This window comes from Onychomys torridus, chromosome 9 (genome assembly GCF_903995425.1).
Source record: "Onychomys torridus chromosome 9, mOncTor1.1, whole genome shotgun sequence".
Classification (NCBI taxonomy): Eukaryota; Metazoa; Chordata; class Mammalia; order Rodentia; family Cricetidae; genus Onychomys; species Onychomys torridus.
Window position 1 is genome coordinate 61,278,918 of NC_050451.1, and position 24,439 is coordinate 61,303,356.

At 41.9% G+C, this 24,439-nt stretch overlaps 1 protein-coding gene across 1 annotated transcript; it reads right to left on the reverse strand.

Moving 5' to 3' along the window:
* Window positions 1-1,325: 1,325 nt before the first annotated feature.
* On the reverse strand, window positions 1,326-10,142 carry LOC118591378 (cysteinyl leukotriene receptor 2-like). The gene is made up of 3 exons (XM_036199609.1): window positions 10,085-10,142; window positions 5,033-5,167; window positions 1,326-2,852 (listed from the first exon to the last, which is right to left on the reverse strand). The coding sequence occupies exon 3, from the start codon at window positions 2,839-2,841 to the stop codon at window positions 1,840-1,842; it is 1,002 nt and encodes a 333-aa protein (XP_036055502.1). The 5' UTR covers window positions 2,842-2,852; window positions 5,033-5,167; window positions 10,085-10,142; the 3' UTR covers window positions 1,326-1,839.
* Between the last annotated feature and the right edge of the window lie 14,297 nt (window positions 10,143-24,439).

The window sequence follows — 24,439 nt, forward strand, 5'->3', positions numbered from 1 at the left end:
CAGCCTTTTCTCTGAGATAGGGGAGTTGTCCTGTAGGCAAATGTTCCAGACATCTGTCTGTCATCATTCTGGCAGCTGACTAAAGGAAGGTCACAGTCTTTGTTTTATATAAACACTGCCTGTAGACCCCTCCAACTTCAGAACGCAACCTTCTTCCCACCCCCAACTGTGCTAGGGGTCAACAACTGCAAGATAATCTTGGCTTTGTTTTTGGTCTTGTTGTTGTTGTTAAGAATTTTTACAGATTTAGCTCAGTGGTAGAGTGCTTGCCTAGCAAGCACAAGGCCCTGGGTTTGATCCTCAGCTCCACCAAAAAAAAAAAAAAAAGAATTTTTACGTGCATGAATGTTTTGTCTGCACTTGTCTGTGTACCATGTGCATGCCCACAGAGGCCACAAGAGGGCATTAAATCCTGTGGAGCTGGAATTACAAATGGCTGTGAGTCTTCATGTGGGTGCTAGGAACCAAACCTGGGGTCCTCTGCAAGAGCCATAAGTGCTCTTAACCCCCAAACCATCTCCAGCCCCCAAACGTTGGTTTTCTTGTAAGGATAAGAAGGCATATGTGCCTGACAATAGTGGGAGTTTTCATCCAGAACCTTAGAGCAGCACTTCTGGAGGTTCACAATGGTGGAGGAGAAAGGGAGCATCCAGGCAACATTTCCCTTTAAAGTTCTGATTAGCTGTGTAGACTTGGGCACTTCCTAATTTCTCTGAGCTTTCATTTCTTCACCTGTGAAATCCCTGTGCTTTCTTGTGAGGGTTACATAGTTGTATCGCACTTGCTCAGGCTTCTCAGCATGAGGATGGCACTTGGCGGTCAGGGTCAACACAATGGTCATGTGAATAACTGGTGGTATCTGGAGCCAGTTTCTGTGAATAGAAAGGGCCTTTTTCTAATAGCAAGGACTCTCTATATACCACTCCTCATGTTCTGCCCAGCCTTTTCCCAAGGCTCAACTCAAACCATAGCACCACCTCCTTTATTTTAATTGTCATCCTAGTGGGTTAACAGGAGCGGGCAATGACTACCATGACACCAATCCCAACCCAAGTCTCAAGTAAAACTGAGACACAAGCCCATGACTCCACCTCTTCCCTATTCCACACACAATTTCTGTATGCCCTAGGAAAGTCATCCCAGCCCACCCCCACTCTTTGGTCTTCCTAATCCTGGCAAGAAAGACACAAAAGACACATTCTTCAACTTCGTTGCTAGAACCCATGTCTTGGGGCAAAAATGAAATTACTCTTTACCTCTACGTATCATTCACTCTATTTTGCCTTAATCCTTCTCCTCCTTTTTCTCTCACCAAGCTTGCCTGGACTTGCTTTGTTACAGGGCAGTCTTCCTCTTCAATAAAGTCTGCTCTGAGTTCTTAGGATGTTCTCTAGACCGCATGGAGGCTCCCAGTAGGTTTGGCTGTGTCTCAGGGGCTTTAATAGGAAAAGGATCTGGAGAAACTGGGGTGCTTGAGGATGCCCTAAAGTTAGGAATTTAGACTGCCTGGCTAAGAGACCTAGCATAGGATCTGATGCAAAGCATAGCTTACTGTGCTTCACAATTTTTCCCAGTGTCACATTTCAGCATGCAAGATTCCAGTAAAAATAGTTTGCCTACATTTCTCATTTAGCCCAACTACTAAACATACATCTAATGAAATTTCTGAAATAGGCTTTATTAGCAACAATTGTGGTCAATTGAATGTTGGGAACCAACACTTGTTGGTTATGACACAAATACAAAGTAATTTGGAGACAATGAATGAATGAAGGTAGACACCAAGATTCAGGCGCACACATGCATAACTGCTCCCTGAACTCTAAGTCGGTTCTTCAGCTATGCACAAAAGGGAAGGCCACACTTTGCCTTTGCTTTCTGTAGGTTATCTTTGCTGAATACATCCCTTAATCGATCTTTGAAATTCTCCCCAGCAAAGTAGTAAAGAAAGGGATTGAAGCAGCTATTGGTTGCAGCCAAGGCCAGTGTGATGACCATGGCCTTATGTAACTTGTCTCCACATGAATCTGCATTCCATGTGACCAAGTGGAGGGTCCTCAGTGCATGGTAAGGCAGGAAACAGAGGAGGAAGATGATCATGGCAATGATGATGGTGATCAACGCCTTCCTGTGAGAAGCCCGAAGACCCGATTCTGGAATCTCCACCTTTAACAAGACCCGGATGATCAATAGGTAGCAGATGGTGAGTATGATAAAGGGAAGCAGGAAGCCTACCACTAATGCAATGTGGTTCATGATCAGTAGATTATTAAACTTTTGAGGATTCAGCTCCAGGCACGATATAATGTTGTTCTTCTTCTCATGGCCATTATTCAGAAGCATCGCTGAGGAAGCCATGATAAAAACCCATATGATCCCACAGAGGACCCAGGCACTCTTGACACTGGTGACATGGAGCAGTTGTAAGGGGTGGACAGTGGCCAGGAAACGCACAACACTCAGCACAGTTAGGAAATAAATGCTAGTGTACATGTTGACATATAAGGAATAAGACATAATTCTGCAGGCCAGATCCCCAAATATCCAATTGGACCCTCTGATATAATAGTCAGCCCTGAAGGGCAGGGTGCTTATAAACAGGAAATCTGAAATGGCCAGGTTGAGCATGAAAACATTCACAGATGTGGACTTCTTGTAAGTCTGCAGGAAGACGTATATGGAAAAGCCATTTCCCAAGGCTCCCCAGACAAATATTATCAGGTATATGACAGGGTAAAATTCCTTCTTGAAGTTTTCTATGGTGCAGTTCCTGCCACTATCATTGCTGAGGACCTTAGTTGGTTCCATTTCTGATATGGAGTTGGATAGAGGAAAGGACATGCGTTTTCTCTCTATAGTGGGTTAAAAAGAAATAAACACAAACATTACTTTGTTCAACTCCATTTTTCTTCCTGATCATTGATCAAACATTTGCAGCATTCATTTTCTCTTGGAGAGAAGCAGATTCTTCTGACGCCCTCTTCTGACCTCTGCAGGCATCAGGCATACTCACGGTGGACCTACAAGCATGCAGGCAAAACAGCCCTACCATGAAATAAAAATATATAAGTCTTTTTTAAAAGAATGGCTAAGTAAAGCTCTCCAAGGAGGAAGTTATAAGTGAAAAGGTAACTTTAGAATATCAGGAAAAAGGAACGGTCATGATGAGCAATGAATGTACGGACATCAGCTTCCTTTCCTTTTTCAAGTTTAAGCTACATTTGATGATTGAAACAAAAACCATAACACTGTCTGATACAGTTTTAAATGAATGTAGAAGAGTTATTGATTACTATATTCTACAGGAAGAGAAATAAAGATATATGAAGAGGATGAGGTTCTCTAACCATTTAAACTTAGCAACATTATGCTAAGAGATTGTGATAAGAATATTTACATGATGTAATAGCATAAACTAAAAAACTATACAAAAATATATACTAAGCCTCTAAAGATGAGTTAAAATGAAATTTTAAAGGGTTCAGGTAACCAATGTGAAGGCAGGAAAAGAAAACAAGTAATATAAACAGAAAAAAATGGGGATTCATAACCCCAGTTTATTGATAAGTACACTATATCAATGGTCTAAATATATAAATAAAAAGATGGATTAGAAGATTGAAATGTGAAAACAAAAGACCTGTCTAGATACTTTTCTCAAAAAACTCACCTCAGATAGTAATATTGACAGGTAGAAAGAAAAAGGAAACAAAAATAAGTTACTCAAATCAAACCAAATCAGAAATGGCTCCAGATTTAAGAGGAAAAAAAATTACCAGAAAACAGAAAATAAAGGAATAGTCTGTACTGGAAAAATAACTTCTCCACTGTGAAGACACACAAATTCTAATGGGATGCACCAAGCCACAGAGCTATAAATATGTGAAGCAAAACCAACAGAATTGTGTGTGGGGAGTCCACAGTTACATTAGTGACCTTAAGACCTTCCCCCCCACCCAAACTCCCCAACCACTGATAAAAAGCAAGTAGGCAAAGAAAACTGAGAAACTAAAAGCATCTAAGCCAACAGATGGAACTGGCATCTACAGATCAGTTCATTCAACAAGCACAGAATATACTCTCTTCTCAAGGACTCACAGAACATATGCATCATTCTCACAATTGTCCTACCTACAGTCACATCTTTGTTTTGTGACCCACTGATTTTAACCAGGATCTTTGTGTGACCACTGGTTTGAAACCATCCATTGAAACATGATGGCTGCACAGCTGAAGACAAGAGTCTGCCTCTCCTCTAGAATCCTTCGGCAGACCATTGCTCAGCAGAGAGCGGTAGGGCCATGAGCCCCTATAGAATGGATGGTTGTCTGTTGGCAAAGCCAGTCTCATATAGGCCCCATGCACCCAATCACAGCTGCTGTGAGCTGGGGTTTCCAGTGCCTTTGTTGTGACCAGAAGACAGTACTTTGTAGCCCTTCCCTTTTCTTCCTACTTTCACATTGCCCCATCTCCTGCCTTCCCTTCTCTTCTAGCTCCCCTCTGAGCTTCTGGGGATGCTCCAATATCCTATTTGGGGCTGAGCACTCAGCTGTCACCTGTTCTCAGCACCTTGGATAACCATGGATCTCTGTTTTTACTGCAAAGAGAAGCTTCTCTGAGTAAGGATAAGATTAGCATCTCTCTGTCTAGCTCAGGTAGCTGGTAGAGTAGCAGAATTGTGCCAAACATTTTAAAAATACCAGTTATTTGAATGTCTGTGTACATCTAGATATACAAATATAAAGGCATAGTAATAAAATATCTGTTGTACATTGTTACACAAATAATGTGCAAAACAAGTAGAATTAGAGTTTGGGTCTTTATGTAAAATAATTCTTATTTTATGCCCACAAGGAGTTTTTGTCAATAAAATATTGTTATTTTTGTCTTCTTTAATATCCTTTTCAGTCATTTTTCAGAAAGTTCCCCTGCTTTCCCAAAAATCGAAGTTAAGCTCCTAGCAACAACTGTGAATTGTGATTTTACAATGTTGCCAGTAATTATTTCTTGATTCTAGATAGGTAGGACTTACCTCTTGTCCCTTGAACAACTATTCTTGACTCTTATATTCCCCCAAATGACAATAAGAAGGCCATCATATGTCTTCTGGAGCTCCAACTGTCTTCAGGTTGCTCTAAGTGGCCTCTAATAAATGGTCGCCTTCATCCTGTGACAAGAAAGACAACATGGATAGTCAGGTTTCTAAATATCCTTTGAATTTTAATTAATTTAAAACTCATATGAGCTCTCTTTTGCCTATTGAACTTAGTCATAAAAAGTTGACAAATGAAAATGAAGGTTGACTTTTTCTCAAAATTAAATATATAGAAGTAAAATATGTTAATAAAAATATATTTCAAGGGTCATACTGTTGTTTTAGGTTTTGAAAAGCATGCTTATTGAGTGGAGAAAGAGTTCACATGGCCCCAACCCCTAGCCAAGAGTTATTGGCAGTTGATGGACTGAAGGAGAGGGCTAAGTTTTCTTCCTAGGCTCCTCCTAAGTTACTCAAGCTCCAACAGATGGCCTTACCTGCCATGTGAATTCTTTCTTACTTGGACCAAGGAACTCCCACAAACATTCAGGGTGAGGATTCTTTAAGTAACATACACCTAGTATTTGGCTACAAGTGCCATTTTCGTTGAGTAACATGATGCTGAAGTTTTTTGGCTGGGTTTGTTTCTCATGGTTCCCCTGAAATCTTTTCCCTGGAGTTTCATGAGTGTTTCTCTGATGTCATTTCCAAAAGACCAGATATCTAGCATGCAAATTATACAGAAGCTGCCCTGGGGAGTCTTTTGAAGATACTAGTTTCCTGTAGTCCTTCATTGGAGAATCAAAGAATAGAACCCAGGATTGGAAGCAACCCCTAAGTAAGACTTGGACCTTTCTGAATTGGAAAGGCAAAAGTAAGCTACTCATGACTCAGTGGGCTATAAAGAAAATGAAAGGTATGAAGTTGGGAGAGAGATGAGGGGCTTCTGGGAGGAGCTGGGGAGGAATATGGGGTGAATATGATCAACATACATTGTATATGTTTACAAAATCCTCAAAGAATAGATAATTAAAATTAAATACTAAAAAATTAGTAGAAACATGTTTATGCCTAGACAACAAACTTACTGTAACAGGTATGTGCCAAGAGATTTTTTTTTCTTTTAAGAGTCTAGGTTCACAACATCACTTTTCTTTTCAGCCATGCAAAGTCTGAACAAGCCAACAAGGGTGTCAAGTAAACTAACAAGAGAAACATTGGAGACCTGTTATATATTTTGGTCTTTCCTTAGGTCTAGTGGCCCCTGTGTGCCTGTCTTGGCTAAGAGTCATATCTGCTTCAGCAGGGCATTTAGAAGCTTTAAGCCAACCCAACTGAGTTAGCTCTAGGACCCCCAACTAAACTTAGTAATTTCCCTGCTGCTTTTATTGATGGGGGAGGGTGAACTCAGTCACCCCTCCTTTGCAGCTTTCTTGACTTCCCTCCATGCATTGCTGTAACACTCTGCAATCATGCACCCTTGTGCTTAGAAAAACATGTCCATGTTCGGGTACCTCTATTAGGAAATCACCATACACTCTATAGACCTTCTAGTATCTCCTCAGATATTCCTGACTTAATTTTTGTGTGTAACTGGCTCATGAGTAAAAAGGAAACTAGAAATTGCTAAGATTATATTGTCACTGACTTAAATTTACTCTTGGAATATAAATTTCTTCTAGAAACAAAATGTTTGGATGGCTGAATAAATTGGCCTCAGCTAGACCTGCCAGCTGAGAAAAGAGAAAAGATACTTATGCTGATATAAAGCATATGAATTTTAATGACTCCATAATTTCAAAATATTTAGAAATGAGATCCTTTAGGTTAAAGTGGGCCATATATCTAATCCCAGATTTGGAAGGCTAAACTGGGATAATTTCAAGTTTGAGGTCAACATGGGCTACATAATAAGATACTAGAAAAGGGTAGAGGAGACGGGGGACAGGAGGAAGAAGGAGGCTCTCTGGGCACTCTAAGAACCTCTATAAAACAGTAAATTAATTCAAGAGCCAAGAGGTAATTTGCTATTATTGAAGGAGCTATAATAAAAGTTACATTTGGCAAAACTGATTCCAGATACTCCCACTACAACAGTTACAGTGATGTTAAGCCAGGATTGATGGGGTAGTTTAAAGGCTTGCCAAAAATACCCCCATGCATGCCCTGACTACAGCAACACCTCCCTCTGTGGAGGTGTTATAAGAGCAGACCATGGACAGCCAGAGCCTTGAGACCTTCTGAGGCAGATGGATCTCTGTGAGTACTGAGCTAGTTACAGGACAGCCAGGACTACACAGAGAAATCTTGTTTCTAAAAAACAAAAAAACAAACAAACAAACAAAAAAAAAAGGATTGGACTTGTAGCTCAATGGCAGAGTGCCTGCCTGGCATGCAGGATGTCTTGGGTTTGATTCCCCAGTATGGTAAAAGTGGGGGGGGGGTGAAATTCTCAACCTGCAGCTGTCTCCTGCTGAAGTGGTTTTAATGAAAATGGGCCCCCATAGGCCGAGGTTTGGCTTTGTTGGAGTAGGTATGGCTGTGTTGGAGGAGGTATGTCACAGGGGGTGGGGTGGCCTTTGAAGGTTCAGAAGCTCAAGCCAGGCCCAGTGGCTCACTCTCTCTTCCTGTTGCCTGACTACATAGATGTTGACTTCTCAGCCCCTCTCCAGCACCATATTGGCCTGCCATGCTTTCCACCATGATGACAGTGGACTAAACCTCTGAACTATAAGCCAGTCCCAATTAAATGTTTTCCTTTATAAGAGTTGCCATGGTCATTGTGTCTCTTTGCAGCAATAGACAACTGACTAAGACACCCGCTATGCCAGGGGCCTTCTCCTGGAGAAGTAACTAATCACCTCCCTTTGAGTTCCTAAGAGGGGAACTTGGGGGGTTGCTTTCAATCCTGGGTTCTATTCTTTGATTCCCCAGTGAAGGACTACAGGAAACTGGTGTCTTCAAAAACTCCCCAGGGCAGCTTCTGTGTAATTTGCATGTTAGATATCTGGTCTTTTGGAAATGACATCAGAGAAACACTCATGAACCTCCAGGGAAAAGATTTCAGGGGAACCATGAGAAATAAACCCAGCCAAAAAACTTCAGCATCATGTTACTCAACGAAAATGGCACTTGTAGCCAAATACTAGGTGTATGTTACTTAAAGAATCCTTACCCTGAATGTTTGTGGGAGTTCCCTGGTTGCTGAGTTTCAGAAGTAGGCAGCCTCTGCTGTAAGCTGTGGGACAGCCATTGATTGTAGAAATAGGTAGTTTCACATAAGACATTAACAAAACACGTGTTCTGATCTCCATCAGTCACTCCATGACCGACCTGTCCATTATTGACTTGTGGCCACCTCTATTATCAGATTCAATATCCCTTCTCTCCCTCTCTCATTCTGAGCCAATTTCGGTCTTTTGCTGCTCAGGGGGAAGAAAGCTAATTTCTTTGTAATTTTGTTTTTAACATAGACCATAAATACTGTTCTGAATTTAACTGATTGCTCACAAAGCTAAATAACTCTCAGGAGAAAGAGCATTCCAAAAATAAATTTTCTTTCCATATCCCACCAATGCTTAAGTTTCTATTGCATAATTAATTCCAGACATAAGTCTTTTAGTTTTTAAAATTACATTTTATTTATTGTACATGTGTGCAAGTGTGCAGTTACAAATGAGGACATGTTCAAGTGCTTACATACACACACATACACACACACACACACACACACACACACACACACACACACACACACAGAGATGTCATACTGTGTGTGAAAATCAGAGGACATTTTGAGGGACTTTGTTCTGTCCTTCTACAGTGTGGATCCTGGAGATTGAACTCAGGTCCTCAGGCTTGGCTTCAAGCACCTTTACCAACTGAGCCATATTACCAGCCACAGACACCATCTTATAAACATCATACATTGACTTCACATCACCAACACACATCTGCCAAAGTCTTTACACCATATCAGAAAAACCTAATCATTAGAAATGAGAACAAAAAAAATTTATCCTCTACCAGGTTAAAAAAAAATAGTCATTTCATTCCAACAATAACCCCCACAAAGCTCATTCCTGTCATAATCAATGACTGTTAAATGCCCCTAATAATACAGTCTTCCCCACTGGGACAGTCAATTGACACACAAGAACTTGTCCTCTGAGTTAGAGAAGTTCAGATGTTCTAACTACCATCCCTTCTATGAACCTCTATCCCCAAAGGATTCAGAGAAACCTCAAAAAAAGGCAATCACAGGATACTTGAGAAAACCGCTGGCGGAAGACCCAGACCCTCTATATTATTATGCGATGAGTAGCAGTTAGCACAGCCAGCATGATAGAATTAGGATGATAATCTAAAGTTTGCGTCTGACCCCAGAAAAAGGCATAGTGTTTTTGTTCTTCTTTTAAATTCATGAAGCAGACCTGTCACAAGTAATCACATTAACTTTAGTGTTTTCTTAACTAGAGGAAAAATTTCTGGCTGCACCTGGATAAATACCACAGAGCAGTCCCTGGGTGTGAAAAGTCCCACTGGACAACTAGGAAGAAAACACACACACACACACACACACACACACACACACACACACACACACACATACACACATACACACACACACACACACATACACACATACACATACACACACATACACACACACACATACACACATACATACACACACACACACACACACACACACACACACACACACACACACACACACAAATACGGACTTGAGGACTGTATACTCATGGTCTGGGTACTAGTTTTCCTGTTTCCAGAATCTATTACAGGACTAACGACCGCGTTTATTGCTGCCAACTCTTGTCTCCTTTTAACTCCATTCCCAAATGATCTCACAGCAGCACAGAGCCTGTAACAATTCCCTTCTAACGCTTTCTTCCCAAGACCCTCATTTTCCAGTTGTTTAAATGTCAGATCTTGAAGATGGAAGCACCTCTCCCACAATTAAGAGATTCACAAAGTAGAAATAAAAAGATTTTACTTACAGGTCCTGGCAGGTACAGAGCTTACCTGGAAGCTAGACACACTCAAGTCAGAAGGTACAGGTAGGGAGAGAGACAGGAACTCACAGAGGAATGACTTTATTGGGGCCAGGCTTCCCGTGTGGAGCTATGGGAGCAGACACAAGATCCAGAAGTAGTACTATCTATCTTCACAGTGCACGTGGAGCACAGTGGCCAGTGAGGACAGCCACAGAGGGTGGATTAGCTATTCTACAGAGAGCCGTCACCAGGAAGCAGGAGGAAATGGCCACCATGTGGACTACAGTCATCTGGATCAATCACCCCGAGGACCTTTGGGTGAGGGGCTAGAACCAGAAGCCTCCAAGAGTGACTGAGTCTTGATTCTGGTATGAAAGCATTAAATATGTGCATTTATTTTTATTAGTTTAATTATGGGGGAAGGAGTAATAGGTGTGTGTACATGAGTGCCCAAACAGCCCAGAGGTATCAGGTCACCTGAAGCTGGAGTAACTAGCAGTCAGGAGTTACCCAACATGGGTGCTAGGAACCTAACTCTGATTCTCTACAAAAACAGTGTGTACTCTCAACCATCCTGCTAGTCCTTCCAATTGAATTTAAAATATATCCTTAGGCAACATAAAATTATAAGAATCCAGCACACCAATAATGTGCACTCTCCCTCAGTACAAATCCACTGACCCGGCTTTGTTCAATTATAGGCATTTTCATAATGACTTTTGACTAGATGGCATTGGCCCTGAGAGTCCACATAATAATCCAAAGAATAAGAAACAGACAGGAAGGCACTAGTTTAAGCTATTCAGAGACATAGAATCTAATTTCAGATGCAGCAGGAATGCTCTCCAATTTTCCTTCAGACACTCATGTAAAATTATGACTCACAGAAATAGTTGGTTTATTATTTTTTAAAAGCACATGATATACTTGGAATAAATTATCTTTATGAAACTCATCACTATGTGCAATGAATAAACACCAATAAAATAACTTAAGTCCTAAGAAAACTATCTGGTATGAATATATTGTGTTAGTTAGGGTTTCTGTTGCCGTGAAGAGACAACATGACCATGGCAACTCTTATAAAGGAAAATATTTAATTAGGGTGGCTTGCATACAGTTCAGAGGTTCAGTCCATTATCATCATGGCGAAACATGGCAGCATGCAGGCAGACATGGTACTGGAGAAGGAGCTGAGAGTCCTGCATCTTTCAGGCAACAAGAAGTGGTCTGTGATACTAGGAGTAGTTTGAGCATAGGAGACCTCAGAGTCCACCCACACAGTGACACATTTCCAACACTCTATGAGCTAATAGTGCCATTCTCTATGAGCTTATGGGCGCCAATTACATTCAAACTACCATAAATACAAGGTAAAACAAGTTGGTTTTCTTTCTTTGTTTGTTTCTGAACATGAATCCCATGAGATCCTTTGTCAAAGGAAAGGCTATAGTCAAATTAGCCTGAGAAATATAGCAATCTCTAGTCACCCTTTCTTTTGGGAATTCACGATGCTCCACAGGGCCCTGTAAAAGCAGAAGCCTGATTTAGGCAAAGCTTCTCTCCTTCTGTTTCATTTTGTCTTTCCTAGGAAATAGTTTTTTGGAACATTGACACATTCTGCTGTCCCACATAACTGCTCGAGTTTTTGTGCAACTTATCTGCAGTGTGACTTTGATAGAAGAGCAAGGGCGTACCACCTGGTGGAGAGACCAGGCAATAAGAAAAAGCAGGGAGCTGGGTCTAAGTGTTTCTAAGCACTCACTATCAGGTAAATTAGCATTTCTAAGCCTTGAGACTGTGCTGGCTTCCTAGGGTTATCTTAGCAATGTAACATAAGCTTGGTATCTCAAAACACCAGAACTTTATTCTTATTCTCTTATAGTCCTGGGCTACATGTTTGTACTCAAGTTATCAGGGCTGTGCTTTCTTCAAATACTGGAAGAAGGAATCCTTTTTATTTTATTTATTATTTATTGCTGTCTAGCCTCTGGTAGATACCAGCAGTCTTTGGCAATCTTTGCTTTACAGCTATATCATTCCAATCTGTGTAATAGGAGGGAGTTGTTTGTTGTTGATGTTTTTCTGTATCTTCAGATCACCCCTCTATTTGTGTCTGTGTCCCTGGCTCTTCTCTTCTTTGAGAGGCCTTGGTCATATTGTGCTCACTTTACCTATTATTAGATTACCTTGTCCTAACTTACATTGCCAATGGTTCTATCTCCAAATAAGGTTGCATTTATAGATAAACGGAGCTAAATATGTATGTGTGCTGTTATGCAGGGCCTAATTCACCCCACAACAGGGATCTATACTGTCTACCTCATGAAATGATTGTAAGGAAAATACAAGAGACAGAAAGAATGTGCTGCAGATGATTCTTGGCCCTGGGTGAAGGGCTCCCTCACTGCTCCACCCTCATAAATGAATGTAGAAATGATCTAGCTCCAATCCCAGTCATCTCAATGGTCACATGGACGAACTTCTCCACTTTCACGTTAGCATGAGATACTGAGAGTAGATTCTCCTTGGTGTTTTTTAGAAAGGTGTACTCCATGGAAACATTGATTACTCTCAGGTTATTCTAATAAGTTTACAGGGAAACATGCTCAAAAACACTCCCTCCTTTTATCTCAAGTCTATTCCTTCTAACCCTCCTTGTATGCTGATATTGGAGTCCAGATTCTGTTAGAATCAAAATGAAAGCTAATACCTAAGCGACCAGAGAAAGGTCTAAGAAGGTTGAGACAGATTTGTATGCAATCAAGTCCTTAAACTCCTTTACAATGAAGACCCCATTCCATCTAATGTGCCACGGAGCTAGTGAGTATAAGGAGAATGGCTTGGGTTAGGTCACAGCCCTGGCCTCTTTCCTCATAGAAGTGTGGCTGGCCTTCAAGTACACAATCAATTACAGGTGCTTCAGGAAAGTACTTATCATCAGCATAACATGGGAGCCAGCAAATATGACCATATGCAAAAGATCATCAAAAAAGATGGGTCCACCAAGGAACAGAGAAGAACAGACAGATTCACCTTGACCCGGCCACAGGGACTCCTTGAACATTTAGAAAATGCAGAGATCACAAAGCAGACTTAGCACCAGACCACAGTGGAAACAGAGGACTCTGGAGCTAGGAAGAGGTCTGATCAGTGCAGACATGCCATGAGTGCAGTAGAGTATGCATGCAGACCAAGCCTAAGACACAGAGACTCTGGCCCGTGGGGAATATGGAGGACCATAGCCACTGGTGAATTGGGGAACAGATCTCAAGAAGAAGGAAGAAGGTTGCTTTTAGAACCATGGAGGACACAGTGTCCTTGTGCTCACAGATCAGCACTACAGGAACCAGGAATACTAAACACATGGGGTTGTCTCCTCACTAGAGATGTGTATGTCTGTTTTCCACCCAAAAGGCTGGGAATGGATTTGGTTAACAGCCAGGCGATCGATGCTGTCTGTAGGGCCAGGCCACACCTGAATCTCCCCAGACTGTTATGTTTATCCCAGACTCTTCCTCCCTAGTCCTTTATTTTGAGTCTTGTTTCTCAGTCAATAGAACCCATTCTTGGGGGAGATGTCACATGTGATTTATAGCTTGCTGCCCTCTGTACTATCTGTACAACCAAGACCACACCAGATCCTCCCCTAGTCCCTTCAGTTACAGAACCCATGTTTAGGAAGAGGTTACATGTACTTTGCCAAAGAGTTTCAGCGCAGTCATGCCTTAAGCTTTATCATGCACATGGGATTGCGATAACTGTTACCAGGAAACCTTACTTAAACGTTTGCTGTCTGGTGTCAGACTCTGGAAGTTTGAACTGGCACTGGTTACTAAGCCATGTTCAACCAGATTTCCTTCTTGCCTCACGTGGATTGTTGCTCTGCCATTGTGGTGTCTGCAGGGACCCCCCACATAGAACCAGGGAACAAGAAAGGATAGAATCAACACCAAGGGTACCACTGAGTGCCACAGCTGCTTTGATTCGTCTGCCCGAATTGGGTGGGTTTAGAATACCACATTGCAACAGCCTTTCACTATGCTGGTAATAAAATTAAAGAGGAGAAAAATGAGTGTGGAGGGTCTGCCTGATAGATGTGACTGTAAAAATCATCATCATCATCATCATCAGCAGCAGCAGCAGCAGCCACCCAGCCCAATGAAATGACAGGAAGCTGAGAAATATACGGAGAAGAAAAATGGCAGAGAAATTGGGTAATCATTTGGCAACATAATTTCCACTGTCTCACATGAGGTAGAGGAGGGAAAGCAGGCCCAACTTACTCTACTGAGAGAAGAGCTCAGAACTAAGACAGAATAAAGCTGACCCCCACATCCATGCTGGCAGTCAAACAACAAAGAGAAACTGGAGCAGCAGATGGAGAGGCCACATATGGGTCAGGAAAACAACCAGGCATGGTGGGTGGTCAGTTACACATTGAGGGCATGGGTAACTTGCAGAGTTGTGGAGAGAGTGCTGATAGTCCCAGCAAAGCTGCAATTGTTCCAAAGCTCACGGAAATTGCTTTATTTATACTTAGAAAATCAGATTCTAAGTATTAAGTATTGCGAACTGAAATTTCCAGGGAGGGAAAAAACCACAGGGCCTGTTAAAGATTCTACTCAGATAATGGGCTGCAGTGTTTGTGAGGAATTGGAACATCACAGATAGAGAGTCAAGATTATCTGGGGCTGTCTTTACTCCCCTTAATATCCATTAATCATTCACCTCTGGGTCTGACCTAACATCTTTTTGAAGATTAGGTAAAACTTTCTGGAATGCATTAACTTAGCAGCCCACTACTTTCCACCACCCCAGACTCTAAGAATGTCACCAGACAGCATCTGAAGCCTACAGCAGAGACTTCCCCCACTTTGTTGTATCTAACTACAGATTTGGAATATCCTTGAATTATGACTTCTCTTCTATATCTACACAAATTTCATGAAACCATTTCCTTGTTGGAATATGTTGTTTGGGGCAACATGAACCTATGTTATTGGGCTAGGGTTATCTAAATTTACCTCAAAAAAATACATTGTATCTCTAAGGGGAGATATGTGGGTTTTGTCAGCAATTTAAGAAAATTTTATTTTGATGCATTATGACTGGAATATGGAAAAGTTTGGAGCTTTGGCTTAGAAAGGCCATTGGGTGCTAGAAGCAGGGTTTAGCAGTCCATTCAGGTGGGAGCTTAGAAGACAGTGGTGTTTGGAGACATAGAGACAGCAGAAGCCTAGCTCATGAGTGTTCAGAGGAGAGCAAGGGCTGAATCAGGACCTGGATCAGGCGCCTCATGATACTTTGGCTAAGAAGAGTTGACTTAAAGGTGATGGATTGATTATTTATTTTGCAGAGGAGATTTCAAGATCGTAGAGCATTCATGCTGGTGCTGAAGACAGAGCTGAAACTGACAGAGAAACCAAGATGGTCAGAGAAGACTCCTGCATTGCACTGGAACAACAGAAATAGTTTCCTCAGAGTTAGTGTGTGTGTGTGTGAGTGTGTGTGTGTGTGTGTGTGTGTGTGTGTGTGTGTATGTGTATGTGTATGTGTGTGTGTGTATACATATCTATATAATACAAACATTTTTAAGGTAATTTTTTTTGACTGATTACAGACTCTTGAAAAAAAATGTCAAGGTCTTTTCTTGACCAATCCAAAATAGACACAACTCTAAAACTTACATGCCTCTAAAAAAGTAAAATTGTTATTTTAAAACCTGCTCAGTCTTCTTAAAGGCTTACAAAAAATAACATACAGTTTACAGATAAGCCCAATAAGCATTAGATCATTTCTCTTTTACAATGAATTTTGGACAATAATTTATCTCTGCCCCTTCAGCTCCTTCAGCTTTAAAGAGGGGTAAAATAATTTGGAATGTACTAGTTAAATGATCCTCATGCTTACTTCTATGGCAAACAGGACACTCAAAAGTAAGGAAAAATTTTTAAAGGGCAGAGACAGAAATGTCTGACTTTCATTCTGCTTTTAGTTGCCTAAATTTTTTTTAAATCCTCTTTAGGAAAAGCAATTTCTAGGTACCTGTTACAATAAGAGTCACATTTTTAACACATGGTTAACTTAAATTTGTTAAAAGGTAGAGCTGGGCTGATTCTCCGTTTACAATAAGAAAGTTTTCTTAATTATTGATCCTCTCTCAGGTGATATGTATAGAAAAACTGGCTTAGAGAACATGGATTATATCTTTTTACCAAATGAACAGTTAAAACCTGATGCTGAGACCGAATTAAAAACCAGATTTGCTACAGGTAAAGGCTTCACGTTTCTTCTCTTTCTTCGCTGCCTGCACTTGTAGTGGAGAAATCCTATTAAAAAATTATTACTACCTATGCCATTCTTGCTAGGTTAAATAATAATCATAAACGTAATTTAGTACAGACAGTAGCATCCGTTGGTAAAAATGTGTCCTGCTGTAGAAACTGTCCACTGTGTCATGGTCATCAGTTCTACGGGTTGGCGGTAAAGCAAACAAATGTCACAGACCATCAAAACTGACTAAGGCTTAAGCTTCCTTGACCTAAGGCATTCCCATCAGTCCTTCTAAATCTATGACTTGCACTTTGGGGAAGCCTCAATTATCTCCTTATAAAATAAACATGGATGTCTTATTAAAATGGACAGAGGAGGGCTTGGAGAGCTAGCTCAGCAGTTAAGAGCACTTGCTACTCTTGCAGGGGACACCTACATGGTGACTCACAACCATCTATAACTCCAGTTCCAGGAGATCCAAAGCCCTCTTCTGGGTACACACCAGTTCACAGACAGACATATGAACATGTAGGCAAAACACTCATATACATAAAATGAGAAATTTCTACACACATACACCCAAAAAGGACAATGGACTGCCTTAAGCCATCTCGGCTAAAGAGTGACATTACACATGCTCATGAGGGACTTTTAAACGTGATGTTTACAGATTCAGCTTTGGTCACACCCATTACAGAGTCTTCACATGTTGAGCTCCCAGGGGTCAAAGAACTAGGGGAACAACAACCAAATGCAGATAGATGGTTTCACCAACTGGAAAAGGGACCAATTAAAGACTCAGTTCAGCATGAAGGGAAAGGCCTTGGGAGGCGCTTCTAACCACTCCCTGCTTTAAAGAACTTCAGAAGACAAACTCTTGGACTGATACTACTCATCTCACACTTAGTGACGTCAAAGAACACAGCACACAGACCCCATAAAAACTAGATAATACTGATCTCAACTACATCAACAGGGCAACACTCCAAGTAATGGAACGTATGACCCTCTAACACAGGTTCACTAGCTCTTACTTTTTATGTTTTGAATCCTTTTATATTTAGATATTTTAACTCATTTAAGATATCTTTCCTTGGTATATTCCTAAGTGATAGGAATAATGCTAACCTTAGTCTTAATGAAGCTATAAATAAGGATAGTACTAGGCACTTTTTTTTTCTTTTCTTTTTCAAGACAAGGTTTCTCTGTGTAGCCTTGGCTATTCTGGAACTCACTCTGTAGACCAGGAGGGCCTGGAACTCACAGAGATCTACCTGCCTCTGCCTCCCAAGTGCTGGGATTAAAGGTGTGTACATTTTTATTAATCATGTTTTTGCTGTAACTAGTTGCTTACCCAGACTACCTACTTTACTTAAATCTTCATATTTTAGAAGGTATTTTTTCCACTGCTTTTGTTAAGGAAGTCTCTCACAAGCCATTGAAAATGTGACTACAGTAAGCAGAACAGCTAATCCTCAGTTCTGCAAATGCTGTGAAGGATTTTCTGCTGACAGAGGCTGAGTCACAGAGGGCAGACCAGATCCTCTTTCTCAAGACACCTAGACATAATCTCAAGGCACCAAATGACTAACAGGAAGGTAGCTGATACACACATATTCAGCAGAGGCAGCAAGATTCATGAGATTTTTATCAAATTGCTCAAAACATCTTAGTATTTGAAACTGAGAAATAATTTCTGGAAATTGTCCATTTCCTATTTGTGAGCCACAGTTGACCACAAATAACTTAAACAGTGGATAAGGAAAGACTTCCACACATTTTCCCCGAAAAGCAGGGCAAGTCTGAATCCTGGCCCTTCCATGCATCACACCGCCCAGGGAAGGAACAGCTTCCCATGCACTGCCTAGGCAATTCTGCCAGGCTCCTGTTGGAGAGATCTTATCTAACCCCATCATCAACCAATGGATGTCACCATACCACACCCTTAGGGGGTGGGATTTGATGGTCCAGGTGAATCTGGTGTCCTATTAGGTCCCCTCCTCCCTTACATCTGGTCTATTAGCTGTGGGGTTGATTCCTCTGTGCTAAGAGGCTTTTGTCTTGCTAACACCCTGCAGTTCCTAACTCTCCTCACAATTTTCTTTTTTCACTTTATCCCCAAACTTCAGAACCTAACTGGATCTTACCTCCCACAGCTACTGCACACTGAGGAACCTCCCGATTTACAATTCTTACACTTTCTTTTCTCCTTGCTACAAACAAATGCCTGGCAAAAAGAAACCTAGAGTGGGTAGCTGTTCTGTCTATGACCTTGAAGCATTGCCCCTAGAGATGCAGCAGGTAGAACTACTCTACCTGCCTATGACCTTGAAGTACACGTCCCTGGGGCGTGGCCCCAAGGACCCTCAAGACCTGGGATGCTTGTAGGCATCCCTCTCTCTTCTCCTGGTTTTGGATGCTGAGTCGGACCAGGCCAAAGAACAGCATGGACCATAGCTCGGCTTTCCAAGACCCTACAATAAATCTCTCATGCTGCAGTGAATTTTATCCCCTAATAAATTCCTTGCCCTTTAAGCAGACTCCATGACTTTCTCACCATAGCAACCTAAGGATGGGAGGGTTTATTTGGGGCCACGATTTAAAGATACATAGTCCATTATAGCCAGGAAGGCATGGCAGCAGGAATACAAGGTGGCAAGTCACATTCAATCCAGTCAGGAAGCAAAGAGGAGACCAGAAGTAAAGCCCAAATGAAACGTCAATGTCTGTCCCCAGTGACCCAATTCCTTTAGTAAGACTCCAGCTACAAATGTGTCTTTGACCCTCCTGAGCAGCACCACTAGCCGAAACCAAGTGTAAGCACATGAGCCCATGGAGGACGTTTTTTATATTGAACCTACAACTGGAATGTTCACGGGAGAAGGTTTTTGAAGGTCACAGAGCCAAAGCTACATCACTGAGGCATCTTGAACAAGTAGTTTTTCTTCTCTGGGCCTCAGTGTCTGTATCTACAAATGCCACAGTGGATGCAGCTAGCATGGGGGAGGGGGAACGGGGGTGGGGGGGAGGAGGGATGGGGGAGGGGCTCGGTGATATTCACTACTATTATTCGATTTCAAATGTATGACTTAGGAAAAGTGTTCAGGGGCTCAAACTGTGAACCAGAGAGGGCTGCAAGCAAGGCAAGAACATGCCCCACAACCACCACTATCTAGGGCTCAGGGGCACATTGACTGCATTGACTACTGTCAAATTGCATGGCTACACATTAACCAAGCCAGAGAAAATGTGACCAATGTCACAAGGCCTAAGTCATGTACGCTCCACTCCCATAACTATTAGGGTAACATTCACTAAACCTGCTTCCTTGAAATGTAATACCTCCTCTCTTCTCCGAAGCTTTGAAGAGTAGACCCCTTGCTTTGTTGGGCAGCACTAAATCTATGGAGATCAGAATCCACCCATCCTTCTTACTTCAGCACTACTGAATTAAGCTGGCTAGCTCCAAACTCTCTCCCCTCCACCTCCCCAAGTCTAATGTTAAGGAGGCACGTTTTCCTCAGACATTGGTACAACTATGAAAGCAAAGACAGACAGATGGTGCAATGATTTAGAAACTGTGAAAGCTGTGCTCCCTGTTTCCATCCGCAGCAAGAGGCACCAAGAGAGACAGAGAGGACAGCACAAACTCAGGATCTGAATTCTGTCCTTTCACTTGCTAGCTCTATGACCCAGGGCAGGTAGTTTTAGCTCTTACCTCCGTTTCTTGCCAATGAAATGGGAGTGATGGTAAAAATGCATACTTCATGGATTTGCTGGGAGGATACATATGAATGACACATAGGCCAGAGCCTGTGTCATAGAAAACACCAGAAAGGGTCACTGTATCTGCTGTTATTGTACAGGATCCCCAAAGCAGTTCCCTGTTATGCAGAGAGAACGTGGCCCTCCTCCAGGCCAGAAAATTCCACACGCGTATTTGTTTCTCCAAATTCTAGACAGCAGAGTACTGGACTAATAACTAATATGCCCTCAAAACAGGGACATAGCATTGAGACTCCCCCTAAAGTCTAAGCTACAAAGGTAGAGCTGAGCTGCAGAAGACCCTGAACTCATCTTGGAAACAAATGCAAACCTTCATAGACCCTTCAGATTTTTTTTTTCCAAAGGTTGAAGCAAACTAAGTTATTGGAGACAAAACACACACACACACACACACACACACACACACACACACACACACAGATAAAAATAACTGTGATTGTGACAGCCTCTATATGAGGAACTGGGCTTCCAGAGTCTGTTAGAAGGAACGGACACCCTGGCTCCATTTCCACTGTACTCAGCACCCTGGAGGATTTTGATGTCCTCATTCGTCCATCTGTGACTCCCAGAGTGCCTCAAAGGCTCCCAAAGCAGAAGCCACTCTATGGGCCACCAGACTCTTTGCTTGCCAACTGCCATTTATGTGTAGTCAATATCTGGGTCCGTGGGGGAAAGGTTTGCTGGCAGCACCATTGGAAGCCAGAACTCATCAAACAAGCATGCATGGTCCTGGCAGCCCCGAGAGGAGGTCCTTAGTTCTCCATGTCACATTCTCTACTTCAGAGACTGCCGGGAGCTTCAGAGGGCCTTCTCGTGGGGTGTCCAGGCCTGAAGCTCCCCCTCAGGAGCCTGTGCACTTTGTGTCTCATTTTTGTCTTCTTTTGGGGACAGCCACCAGTTCATTCCTCATTGGAAGCCTCAGGATTATCATGTCCTCTCCTCTTGGAGGCCAAGCCAAGGGTACACTGACTCACCCTGGCACTCAGCATAGAGAAATTTTAGTGTTATTCAAGAGATATTACAGGTTCCTTGTGTGGCTTGACACTCCTGAGGAGCAGTCTCCAAATCCATTCTGGTTTCCATCAGGGACTGCTCTGAGGGAATAGAGAATCCTTGAGGGCCAGGTGGCAGAGTGACCTTAATACATAATTGCTCCAACAGGCCAAAGTCCCTGTGTGGCTCCAAATGCACCAAGAAATTTCTTTCTTATAATTGCCAGATCTAACTGTTTACTCTGTAACTAAAATTTCCATCCACCTTCCTCAACAAAGGCTTCCTCAGGAATCTACCAGGATTGGTGGGAAATATTAGATCATCTGATCTTCTTTCTGATCAAATTCCAAAATGATAATGCTCTAAGAAAATTCAGAAAACCCCAAAATAACTTCCAAGTTTCACTATCTTTCATATTTTAGTTCTAATGACCAGGCACATCAAATTGTATGACATTAAGTTTCCTACTTCAAACAGTTTCTCAAAGTCATGGCAGTTGGGTGGTTAAGGTCAGTTATTTCTTCCAGCTACTGACCTAGATGTGCCTTTCAGCTTCTGTCTACTTATCTCTGCCTTTCTCTGACCCATGAGAACGTATAGATGTCACCAGACCCTTCCTTGCCTAAGCCATGGCCTTCTTGAAACTACAACTGTTAGGTACAGGTTGTGTATAGGACATAGACACATACACACCACTGTGTCCGTCTTCCACTAAAAGGAGAACTTAGTCACAGAACATTCACAGGACATCCTCTACTGCATAAAATGCAAATATAGACAGAAGAGACACCCTACATTTAATGCAGATACAGATAGCAGAAGAGATTCCCCCAAAGAGATGCATATTGCCAGAGCCACATTTAGGGCAAAGATCCAAAAGTGGGGCCTTCGATACGCTCAGCAGATAAAGGCACTTGCAGCCAAGCCTGAGGACTTAGGTTAGACCTACCAAGTCTAGAAGAAGAAAACCAACTCCCACCTGTTGTCCTCTGACTTTTGTGCACATTCTGTGACACACATACACACACACACACACACACACACACACACACACTAAATGTAAAAAAAAAAAAAAAAAACATCTAAACTTAAAAAAACCTGCATGGGTGGAAAAATAAAGTTAGAATATATGTACCCAAATATGATACCCCATAATCATCCTTGCACCTTGTATTGATACTTAGCAATAGCTGCTCTTACAGAAAGGAAGTAGATTCAGATGGGAGTGGAAATAGAGAAGAATGGGGAGGAGCAGAAGGAGGGGAAACCATAATCAGGATGTATTGTGGGAGAAAATAATCCATTTTCAATAAAAGGAAAAAAAATGGCTGTTCTTTTTGTTTCTTTTGCAGAATACCCACCCCCATCATACACACACACACACACACACACACACCACACCACACACACACACACACACCCTCATTGACATCATGTTTGGTCAGTTTGTACACTGTAAGTGATTTCTCGAAAGTCTTCCTGCACACAGAATATCTATCAATTGCGGACACATTTTCAGATAAACTACTCCCTTAAAACTAGGGTTTTGTTCACAATTTCAGCCATTTGTGTGTTATTCTCAGGAATGAATGCTCCCAAATTATTGCTGATCTGCAAGAAGACAACAGGCATTAAAGCCTCACAGAAGGTCAATATCCATAAATGCAAAGGATACCCTGACTCCAAGAACAATGATAGCATTGTCTCCTTCAGCTCACCTTTCTCTCTTCTAAATCCCCTGTTCCTTTCTCTGCTACTTGCAAAGCTAACTTTTCTGCCATGTGTATCCTAACCACTAACATCAAGCACCACAGTAAATAGATCATCAGTGCCCAGAAAGCATGTTATAGAAAGTTCTGGCCTCCTTGAGCAAAGACTTAATTTTGTAAAGCATTTTTTTTTACTAAGTGTTGACTTCTGTATATTCCCATAGCTTTCATTAACTTGGTTAGTATCATGAGTCCACAATATCTATAAACCAAATAGATTTATTATATTTTAAAAAACTCCAACTTTGGGGCTGGTAAGATGCTCAGAGATAAAGGCACTTGCCATGCAAACCTGATGACCAGGGTTTGATGCCCAGAACTCATGTAACATTAAAAGAGAGAATAGACTCCACAAAGTTGTCTGTCTGGCCCCCCCACATTCGCCATGACATGTGCATATGCCCCTGCCAAAGTACGTGATCACACACACACTACACACAACACACACACACACACACACACACACACACACACACACATACGATAATACTACATTGTTGAAACCTCAACTTTCTTGTTTTCTAATCCACTTCATTGGTGCATTAAGGGAGACTGTAGATAACCATTATTATCTGGCATCTAAGTAAGGCTGCTCACTTGCCTCAATTAGTCTGCATTGAGTCTCCCTTCCTGAGTGCCTGCTTGTCTAAAGGCAGAAGATTGGCAAACACTCTCTGAGAGAATGCTAGGGTATACAGACTAGTTAACTGCTTAAGTGGAGTGGGAAGAGGAGATGGAGGAGGAGGAGAAGGGAGAGCAGGGGAAGGGAAGGGAAGAGAAGGGGAGGAGATGGGAGGGTAAGGGAGGGGAGGGAAGAAAAGGGGGAATGAGGGGAGAAAAGGGGAGGAAACTCTTCTGAGTATGTACTTTCAGTTCCACCTCACCACCTAGTTATCATTTACCTAATCTTCAATTCCTCTCTAAATATCATTCCTTTCACACAATATATACATGACAGAGACAGAGAGAGAAGTTTCTAAACCCCAGGTCTTGACTGCCTGTAGCCCAGAGATTTCAGGTCTTTGCAGTTATCCCATAGCGTCACAGCAGCCTCGATTCCATCCTACCACCAGGATGCCTACTGCAGTCCCTCTGTAGGCCTAGCACGTGTGACACACAAATGTGATGAGATGAATGACCTCCACGTCATTACTTCCTCATTTCATGTCTCCCAGTAAACATTTGGGGAGAAGGGGGGATGTCAAGTTTTTTTTGTTGTTGTTATTATTTTGTTTGTTTGAGTTTGTTTTGCAATGAAATGCTGTTAGTGTTTTTCCTTATAATTTTTTTTTCTCTAAAATTCAGATCAAAGATCTGCAAATAGGATGCGAAGACAGGAGGGCTGGAATCTGGCTCATTGGTAGAATAGTAGCCTAGCATGTATGAGGTCATGAGTTCAATTCCCAACACTATCAAGGCGGAAGAAAGAGTCTAAGGTCAAGGACAATGAGGCAGGGCCTGACGCAAAGGTTCTGATTTCAACATGTAGGAAATGATGCTGCTACACAGGCTGGACAGCAAATTCTCTTTCTGATTCTGTGCCAGCAAGATCCCTGACA